This window comes from Myxocyprinus asiaticus, chromosome 18, assembly GCF_019703515.2.
Source record: "Myxocyprinus asiaticus isolate MX2 ecotype Aquarium Trade chromosome 18, UBuf_Myxa_2, whole genome shotgun sequence".
NCBI classification, from domain to species: Eukaryota; Metazoa; Chordata; class Actinopteri; order Cypriniformes; family Catostomidae; genus Myxocyprinus; species Myxocyprinus asiaticus.
Genome location: NC_059361.1, coordinates 33434989 through 33445246, shown reverse-complemented (window position 1 = coordinate 33445246; position 10258 = coordinate 33434989). Strand labels below are relative to the sequence as shown.

Genomic DNA, 10258 nt, shown 5'->3' with positions numbered 1-10258 from the left:
TTAAAGAATATCATGGTATTATACAATGGTACTTTTAGGCACTTTTTTTGTTCGTGCCAATGTTATAGTCCTCCATAGATAGAGCTGGAGTCTGGCCTGTAGCATAGACTATTTAGCAGAGACACTTCTAATAAAATGAATGGATAAAGTTAGAACGCCAAACGGATGTAGAAAAGAAATCCCGCCTTTCAGGTAAAAGAGCTAATCACCTTTTAGATACAGACATAGCCTGTCAATCAAGCCGAGTACGCGCATGCGCATTAGCTATACAAGACCGGGAAATTGCGTTGTTTTTTTTTGTTTGTTTGTTTTTTGCGTAATCTGAGGTAAAGACGCACAATTTATGGTCCCAGTGTTGTCAGATTTTACTACAGCATCTGGTGTGGTATTTTGCGAAAACTATGGTTGCCATGTGCGGAGTGACTATACCGTCGCAGCTAGTAGTATGGGACTTTTATTTGGAAAAATCTCAGCCTTTGCGGCTTCTACGTAAGCGGAAGTTCAGGCCATCAGAGGAACATCAGATTCAGAACCAGTTTTCGGAGGTTCAAATATTCGGTTCGTTAGTGGTTCGGGATGGCAGCGAGCGGAAATGGATTGAAATGGGTTTTTGAACGCGGTCGGAACATCATGAACTCGTGTCTTTTCACAGTTCTGTTGCTGTTGGATATATACTCGAAATGTGTGATCGGTAAGACTTGCAAGCTAGCTCCTCATATCACTGTCATGTTATGTCACCAACATATACCATTGTAAAAACATGTTTTTTACATGACCTGTAGTATTAATGTGGTGACATCATGTTTTATTTTTGGTACCTTGATAGTTCCATGTTATTATTATTTGAAGTGGAAGAACTATATAAATATGTGCCATTCAGTACCACTGCATATGGTATTTGATTTTATACTGAGACTTAAGATCAGGCATGCAACCAAAACCTCCTCTATGACAACAAACATTAAAGAAATATATATATATATATATATATATATATATATATATATATATATATATATATATATATATATATATATATATACAGTTGTGCTCAAAAGTTTGCATACCTTTGGAGAATTGGTAATATGCAGTATGTACCATTTTTAAAGAAAACATGAGTGAGCAGGCAAAACACATTTATTTAATATGGGATTCATATTCAACTGTAGGTTATAACGGAATGGCACAATCATAAAACAAAACATGGCAACAAAGAAAAAAATGAAATGACCCCTGTTCAAAAGTCTGCATACCCTTAGTCCTTAATACTGTGTATTGCCCCGTTTAGCATCAATGGCAGCGTGCAGTCTTTTGTAATAGTTGTCCATGAGGCCCCAAATTCTTGCAGGTGGTATAGCTGCCCATTCATCTTGGCAAAATGCCTCCAGGTCATGCAAAGTCTTTGGTCGTCTTGCATGAACCGCACGTTTGAGATCTCCCCAGAGTGGCTCAATGATATTAAGGTCAGGAGACTGTGATGGCCACTCCAGAACCTTCAACTTTTTCAGCTGTAACCATTGGAGGGTCAACTTGGCCTTGTGCTTAGGGTCATTGTCATGCTGGAAAGTCCAAGAGCGTCCCATGCGCAGCTTTCGTGCAGAAGAATGCAAATTGTCTGCCAGTATTTTCTGATAACATGCTGCATTCATCTTGCCATCAATTTTCACAAGGTTCCCCGTGCCTTTAGAGCTCACACCCCCCCAAAACATCAGTGAGCCACCACCATGCTTCACAGTGGGGATGGTATTATTTTCACTATAGGCCTTGTTGACCCCTCTCCAAACATAGCACTTATGGTTGTGACCATAAAGCTCTATTTTGGTCTCGTCACTCCAAATTACAGTGTGCCAGAAGCTGTGAGGTGTGTCAAGGTGTTGTCATTTGTGGCATTGACACAGTAAAGGCTTCTTTCTGGCAACTCGACCATGCAGCTCATTTTTGTTCAAGTATCGTCGTATTGTGCTCCTTGAAACAACCACACCGTCTTTTTCCAGAGCAGCCTGTATTTCTCCTGAGGTTACCTGTGGGATTTTCTTTGTATCCCAAACAATTCTTCTGGCAGTTGTGGCTGAAATCTTTCTCGGTCTACCTGACCTTGGCTTGGTATCAAGAGATCCCCGAATTTTTCACTTCTTAAGTAATTGAACAGTACTGACTGGCATTTTCAAGGCTTTGGATATATTTTAAATCATTTTCCATCTTTATAAAGTTCCATTACCTTGTTACGCAGGTCTTTTGACAGTTCTTTTCTGCTCCCCATGGCTCAGTATCTAGCCTGCTCAGTGCATCCACGTGAGAGCTAACAAACTCATTGACTATTTATACACAGACACTAATTGCAATTTAAAAAGCCACAGGTGTGGGAAATTAACCTTTAATTGCCATATAAACCTGTGTGTGTAACCTTGTGTGTCTGTAACAAGGCCAAACATTCAAGGGTATGTAAACTTTTGATCAGGGCCATTTGGGTGATTTCTGTTATCATTATGATTTAAAAAGGAGCCAAACAACTATGTGATGATAAATGGCTTCATATGATCACTATCCTTAAATAAAAGACCGTTTTTTTGCATGATCAGTCATATTTTCAAAATCAATGTCAAAATTTCAACATTTTTGCCAGGGTATGCAAACTTTTGAGCACAGCTGTATTAGCATGGTAATATTATGGTACATTACCATGATGGTACGACCTTAGTATTATTTAAAGTATCTTGTAAATACCATGTCATATGAATGTCTATTATGGTGCTATCATGGTACATTGATGGAATCAGATGCTAATACCATGTTATTTACATGGTTCTCCAAGGTACTTTCAAGAATACCATGTTCAAAAAACTTAGTACCATGGTATCAGTGTATTGTATTCTTACCGTCTGATACCATCACTGTACTTGTTTGTAAGGAGGGCTCAGTTTTAATCGGTTCATCTATTCAAGGTTCAGTTCTGTGTATGTATTTTACAGTAAGACATCATTTAAAGATAAATCAAGCAATCAAAAGCTTCTCTTTTTCTCAGGGTATATGAGTTCTTCTCATGTGGGTGAGGAACCGGCATACACAGCCCAGCAGAACCCTGTGATGAGCAGTCCAGTGGCCCTGACAGCAACATCAGGTGACGCTCAAACCCAGCTTTGAGGACTTTTAGCACTGTGGAATTCTAGAAAATAATGTCTCATTAAAACATTTTTCACACTCTCACAATTTTTTTTATTGTCTACTGACAATGTCCAACAGTGTATGCTCAAGCATTACAGGAGATTTGTCATTTTTGTTGTTTTTTCTGAAAGTCATGGAAACAGCACAACAGTTCCCGCCCACCTTTTCAGCCGTCTGGGTTCTGGATATATTTTTCCCATTCATTTCTTTCATAGACTTTTCATAAAATCCTTCATAAAATAGTTGTAACCAATGAACGAAACCAACCAGCTCCGAGGTGAATCACAACATTACAAACTTTAATTTGAAGCATAAAGGTATTTGAAAATCTAACAAAAAGCCAAAGGTACAGGTCTGTGTACTTACCAGCTTTCATGAGGGCACAGACTACAATCCCATGAAGCATTGCGAATGACGTAATCGAATAAAAACTATGAAAATATATAAAACTATTTATTTTAGGTTGTTGATTATAAGTATTGAAACAATATTTTTAAGTTTACTGCAAATATTCTGATATGCAAATATATGTAGTTTGAGAGTGCAGGGAGATCGACTCCTAGATTGTGTCAATCACAGTGTATCATGGAAGTGGATGGTCACTGCTGGACTTGTTTGGTGGGCTTTGTTGGCTGTGGTTCTCTGATTGGTGGGTCTTTCTCTGTTTGTTTATGGGTAATGTAGTTGTTCAACAGGAATTCCGCTATTAAACATGATTTTAAATCCATGAAATTGAAATAACACAGATTTATGGCTTCAATGGAAGCATATACCATCAATTAACAACCTCAAAGCTCACGGTAGGTCAGCCTTTAAAGTTTTATAAGTTATCATTGAAAATCAATTTGTCTATGTAAAAAAAAAAATAAAATAAAAATGGGATTTTTACTTTCGGAACCAGACTGTTGCGCTGTTCTCACCACCGTGTCATTTCCACCATTTCTCAGATTCCTTTATTGTGTTTAATAGAATTCTGTGGTGGAAATGACGGTGATGGAATTTACATTTTTAAGGATTTTAAAAATAAAATGGCCTGGGTGTTGGACAAGGCTAAAACTATATATATAATATATATGTGTGTGTGTGTGTGTGTGTGTGTGTGTATATAAGCTTTCCTTTTTGTGGTAATGACCAGCTCGGTCAGAATACCATCCACAAGTACATAAGTGTATGTGTAATTTAATGTACAAATAAATGCTTAGCCATTTGTATTGGTATTCTTCTTCGAGAACGTCTGTTCTGCAGTCTTGACACGCACGCACACGCGCAATGCTGGGGGCGTGGTTTAGCATGGCTGACAGCAAATGCCCATTCATTAAAATAAAGGGAAATATCCAGTAGATTTGGCTATCATTACAAAAAGAAAAAAGAGAAGAAAAATATGTGTTCAGAATGTTCAGTTTCGACCAAGAATTTTCATTTCTCATGTGTAATGTGGTTATAGATTACAGAGATATATATCTCTATAGTCTGAAATATTTATATTAAAATTCAGTTTTTATCATGATGGCAAAGCCCCATTTTCAGCTGCCATTACTCCAGTCTACTGAGAAAATGTCACATAATCCTTAAAAAAATCACTTAATATGTTAACTTAGTCCTAAAGTAACATTTATTTTTGTTAGAACGGTTCAAATAGTTGTGCTACTTAATGAAGTGTGGAAATTGCAATAAAGTGGCTTTTTGCTGCTGAGGTATTGCATTTTTTTTTGTTACTGTTCAGTAAAGATACTTTACATTTACAAGTCAAATTTCAGTTTTAAAAATAACCAAAAAGAAACGCATTTCTCCTCAAATTCATCAATCTGTTGTTCTTTTGAGAGATGAAGGCTATTCTATGCACTTCTGATTTGAAAGAATAAAATAAACTTGATCTAACCGGGACAGTGACAGAAGTGGACAACCCAGATGCACAACAAGAATACAAGTACATCAGAGTCTCTAATTTGAGAAACAGACTCCTCACAGGTTCTAAACTAGCAGCTTTAATTAACTGTATATGCTGAACAGTTGCATTGCTGAAAGTAGAGGATTCTTGGATTAAGAGAAAGTTTGAAGAAAACATTTATTTTAAAATAGTCAATTGTAACATTATAAATGTGTTACACCGCCCCCCCCCCCCAGTTGTTCAATGCAGTTTGATCTTATCAACATCAAATCATCTCCAGTCATTAGAAGATCAGTCAGTTTATGGTTGTTTAAATATATAATTTTTTTTGCATGAAAATGTGTGCTGTTTGTCTGTGTTTAGCTACACCAGTGGTCACTGATAACTACACATCAAAGTGTCCGAGCGGCGGGCTCTGTACCAAACTACCTGCAGAATGTATCAGCTGCACGTATCACCACAACTGCAGCTACGGCCAACCAGCAAACTTCACCTGCAGAACCAGAGCAGGCGTTCACTGTGTGGTGAGAGTTTACTGAGATATGCCGTGCTTCAATTGAGATATTTATGTTTTAATGTGGGTTGAGAAAATTATAATGTGTCGAGTTTGATTTTTGACATGTTAATTACTCTATGTGCACCCTGTGTTTATTAAGTACAGTGTTTTGAAAAAGTACTCAGTCCAAACTGTTTTGGTCATTTTGCAAAATTACATGGCCTACATTTTATTTGAGTTAATTATTTTATTTCTAATTACTGGAACTTCATTATTTATACTTTTTTATGTGATGTTTAATTTTAGAAGATATTCTCAATAAAAAATAAAGATCTGAAAAATGCTATTTGCATTGTCAAGAAATCAAAATCATTTGGTTTCTTTACCTCGATCCTCTTGAGAGTACTGTAAAACTCTCCATCCCATATTTCTCTGTTTAGAATGCGTTGAATCAGCCACGGCAGAATTTCACCCTGACGGTGGACTGTCAGTTCTGTTGGCAGTTGGATCCATCTCAGTATCGCTGCTCAAACTCTACCAGCTGTATGACAGTATCGTGTCCTCGCAGACGCTATAACGCCACCTGTGAAGTACTGGAGCATGTGCACTGTCTGGGTACGTGCTACATTTGCCTGATGCTCCATCACTTTTTTGGGGGGGGGATTAGTTGAATTGATAAGACAAATGCTGCTTGGAGAAATCTGCCTAGAAAATCAGTTTTGGGACAGTGTCATTTTTGATATCCTATGTGTGAATTATTGTGAAGGTGTATTTTCTGTGCTGTCTCCACAGGTAAAAGAGTGTTTCAGAAGCGTCTGTTTTGTAACTGGACAGGAGGATATAAATGGTCCACAGCTCTTGCTCTCAGGTGACTCAATTTAAACTTGTTTGTGTAAACTAAAAAGGATGCTGTCTTAAATGAGAGTAGTTTCACTTATATGGGTTTGACCAGTGCTGTTGTGTGAGAAGAGTGGCTATGCTAATGTAATGCATACATACAGTATATAATTGTAAAATACAAATAGGCTGTAAATGAATGCCAAATGCTTTAGCGAATTAATTACATGATATGATGATTCATTATTCAAATTAATCGCATATGTTAATATTTGCTAATAATGGCCCCCAAATAAAGATAAGTCAATATATAATAATCAAAATAAATATATATAATTTAAAGACATGACATAATTGTGGCAGACGAGTAAAACTGAAAATCTGAATTGTCTTTAAATCAAGTAACGAAGAATCAATCAGCAAAGTGTGCCTGCTTATTGGCTAATGCCAGTAATCTCAATCTGGAAATAAAGTTATATTAATATTTGAAAACAGAAAATGTACGTTATCCATTACCAAGATTGTCGTTAGATTTTGAAACTGACATACATCTGTTGATCAACAAACAAGCACAGTTATCGTCTGATAATCTCCAAATTGGCAAATATCAGCCAACTGATCAGTCCATCACTGTTTACTTTGCACAGTTGTGTGTTGTTTCATTGTTATGCGCGGTTTCTGTCTCTGTATTTCCACAGCATCACTCTGGGTGGGTTTGGAGCAGATCGGTTCTATTTGGGTCAGTGGAGAGAAGGTTTGGGGAAGCTCTTCAGCTTTGGTGGTCTGGGCATCTGGACCCTAATCGATGTTCTTCTCATCGGGGTGGGCTACGTGGGGCCCGCCGATGGATCTCTGTATATCTGAGGGTGGGGGAGCTGGTTACTCTCTCATCCCAGATTTCGAACCCCATTAGCACGTGTTGCCATCCAAACTCCCACTGCAGCAGATTCCCATCTGCTCCGAATGTGAGCTCATGCCTTCAACAGCATGCCTGAGAAACACGGCGTCATCTTCCACCTAAAGCTTCTCTTTCTCTTTCTCTCTCTCTCTCACACACACACACACATGCACACACACTCCTACTCTGAGTGGAGGAAGACGATGATAGAAGACAGTAGCTTTCTAGAGGTTTTATTTCCATCAGGGTTTCGTCTGAAGTATGCTGAATCTAAAGAGGCAAATTTGTACAGTATGTATCTTAAGAATTGATTTTATATAAGTGTTTGTGTATATTTATATATAATAGTGATTAGCTGTGCAAAATGTGTTCTCAACAAGAATGTTTCATGCCATTTGTTGATTTTCTGTTCACAATTTTTTTCTGAATAAAACTCAGGTTTCTTTGAGTGGATTGTTCTCACCTACCGTATCACTATTGCAGTCAAACAATTTGTTTTATAAAATCAATCGGAGAAAAAGATTGCTTTGAGGAGCATAATTCAGGAGATACTATTGAAATATTTGAGGAGTTCATTGAAATTGTTCTTTGACAGTCTGCTCTATCAGGCTCTGTGTTTTAGCATGAACAAATATGTTACTTGTGCTAAATGGTTTCCAGGAACAGTTATTTTATTTGAAGCTCTCAGTTGCTGCCACTGTGTCTGGAACAGTCAGAATAAAGATGTGTTCGTCTCTCTGCCATTCTATTTGGATTTTCAAACGTGTCTCTTTTCACAATAGGGTACATACAGTAGGTACATCCTGACCACTAAACAGTAAAATCTGTTCCTACTTTCAGAGGATTCTGTTCCTCTTTTTGAAGTGCAAATACTGGAAAACTAGCGTATTACTACTATGTCTACTACTGTATACAGCCCACATTTTTAAAAGTAGAACTGTATGTGAAACCGTATGCATTATGCAGAAACCGTAGTATGCTGCATTGTTGTCACATGACCTCATCACGTTGCACTGTTCATTCAGCGAGTGGTGTCCAGTTCCACCTTGAAAATGTAATTATTGTTTGTTTTTTTTTTTATTGTATTTTGTGTAAAAATATCTTCACATTTGGCAGTCTGATTAAATTAGTTAAAAAGCAAATGTTCGAAATTACTGTTTAAATTACTAATGGCATTCATCAGACTGGAAAGTATTGGGGGGGAAATACAGTATTCCATGCAGTGTACTTGACTATATACTGCACACTGACAAATGTTGTAGGTCATTCAGGTATTCCGTGCATGCAGAAAATTTGAATACTAAAATATTTAAATATGGGTTCTTTAGCTCAGCTGGTAGAGCATGGCATTTGTAACACAGGGTCATGGGTTCAATTCCCAGGGAACACACAAACTGATAAAAAATAATGTATACCTTCTGGTGGTCTGGGCATCTGGACCCTCATCAATGCCTCATCTATAAAAATATTTGCCAAAGGTAATGTATGTAAATGAATACTACTCATTGTAAATATACCTCAGAAATAGTGAAAGTTGTAGTATACTGCCCTACAAACACATATAGTAACTATAAGTGGTGTAACTTGGATCTTAAAGGCCCCAGTGCAAAGAACCTGTGGGGCCCCCTCCTTGGGTTAGGGTTAGGGTTACATGTTACGTGCACATTTATGGCAGTTGAGTGTGGATCAGGGTCAAATTACGTTATTCTCAGTAAAAATGCACTGTATCTCTTGACTGACCTATATTCTTTTATTTAACTCTGTCGCTTTCAGATATTGCATAAAAAATGTAAAACATTCATCCCACGAATTTCTTCCCAGAATGCCTGTCGACTCAAAAATCATCTTAATTTTCTTAAGGTTAGAAATCAATATCTTAAGGAACTCTTACCTCGGACAGATCATCATAACATGCTCTACTGTTTCTTCCTGATTACAAACTTCACATTTCCTTGAATCATGTTTCCCTGTTCTATACAAAGTACTATTAAGTGCTGTATGACTAAATCTAAATCTAGAGATTATTGTTTCTTCTCTTCTATTTTGTCCTGTTACTCTACCTTTACCAACATTTCTTTGAATGTTATAAAACCATCTTCCTGTTATATTCTCCTCCCATTGTTTTTGCCACCTACTCCTCGTATGTTGTTTAATTCAACTTTTCATTTCAGTCTTCATGTATTTTACATTTATGTCCATATCTCTTTTCTTTTTGTCTTCTTTTGCACTCTCATCTGCCATCTCATTTCCTTTTACCCCTACATGAGCTGGTACCCTACAAAAAGTTACAATTAATCCCATCATCTGAATCCTGTATATTGTTTGAAGTATCTCAATCAAAACATCTGCTCTAATTTCAGTATGACATGTTTTTAATGTTATTAACGATGAACTTGAGTCCGAACATATAAGGGCCCTCAATGGTCTTTTTTCCTCAACCCACTGTAAAGCCATTAAGATTGCTACCATTTCTCCAGTGTACACTGAGAGATTATCTGAGATTCTTTTATTAACCCGAATATTGAAATCAGGAACCGTGAATGCCACACCTACTTTGTTTTCTATATTTTTCGATGCATCTGAATATATATGGACATAGCTATAATAATTATCCTGCATGTACTTATATGTTTATTGGGCATTTGGTTTAGACCCCTGATCTTTGTCTACAGTAGGTTGTGGTAACAACCATTGAGGAATTGTTGACCATGGTACTGTTGGACTAATGGGAGTCTTATTTATTTCCATGTCTTCTGTTATCTTAGGTATTTTCCATCCAAAATGTAGAATTTCCAGCTTTTATTTTTCCCAACATGGTTTTATTGTGACTCTTGCTGGGTGTTCTTGATTGTGACCTTGTATATTGACCCAATCATTTAATGACAGTTGTATTCTTCTGAGTTCTAAAGGCATTTCTCCCATTTCAATCTGTAGTGCTGTGGCTGATGTTGATCTAATAGGCCCTGTACATATCCTT

General features: G+C 37.1%; 1 protein-coding gene across 1 annotated transcript; it reads left to right on the top strand.

Moving 5' to 3' along the window:
- The first annotated feature begins 448 nt into the window (after positions 1–448).
- LOC127455772 (TM2 domain-containing protein 3-like) lies at positions 449–10157 on the top strand. Its single transcript, XM_051723900.1, has 6 exons — positions 449–691; positions 3023–3118; positions 5414–5574; positions 5987–6161; positions 6339–6414; positions 7082–10157. The coding sequence occupies exons 1-6, from the start codon at positions 577–579 to the stop codon at positions 7245–7247; spliced, it is 789 nt and encodes a 262-aa protein (XP_051579860.1). The 5' UTR covers positions 449–576; the 3' UTR covers positions 7248–10157.
- The last annotated feature ends 101 nt before the right edge of the window (positions 10158–10258 follow it).

Bases quoted from the DNA above. Each gene is read 5' to 3' on its own strand.
- LOC127455772 (XM_051723900.1), top strand. From the start codon at position 577: ATGGCAGCGAGCGGAAATGGATTGAAATGGGTTTTTGAACGCGGTCGG. The intron at 692-3,022 runs GTAAGACTTGCA...TCTTTTTCTCAG, and splicing joins ATACTCGAAATGTGTGATCG to GGTATATGAGTTCTTCTCAT. The intron at 3,119-5,413 runs GTGACGCTCAAA...GTCTGTGTTTAG, and splicing joins GGCCCTGACAGCAACATCAG to CTACACCAGTGGTCACTGAT.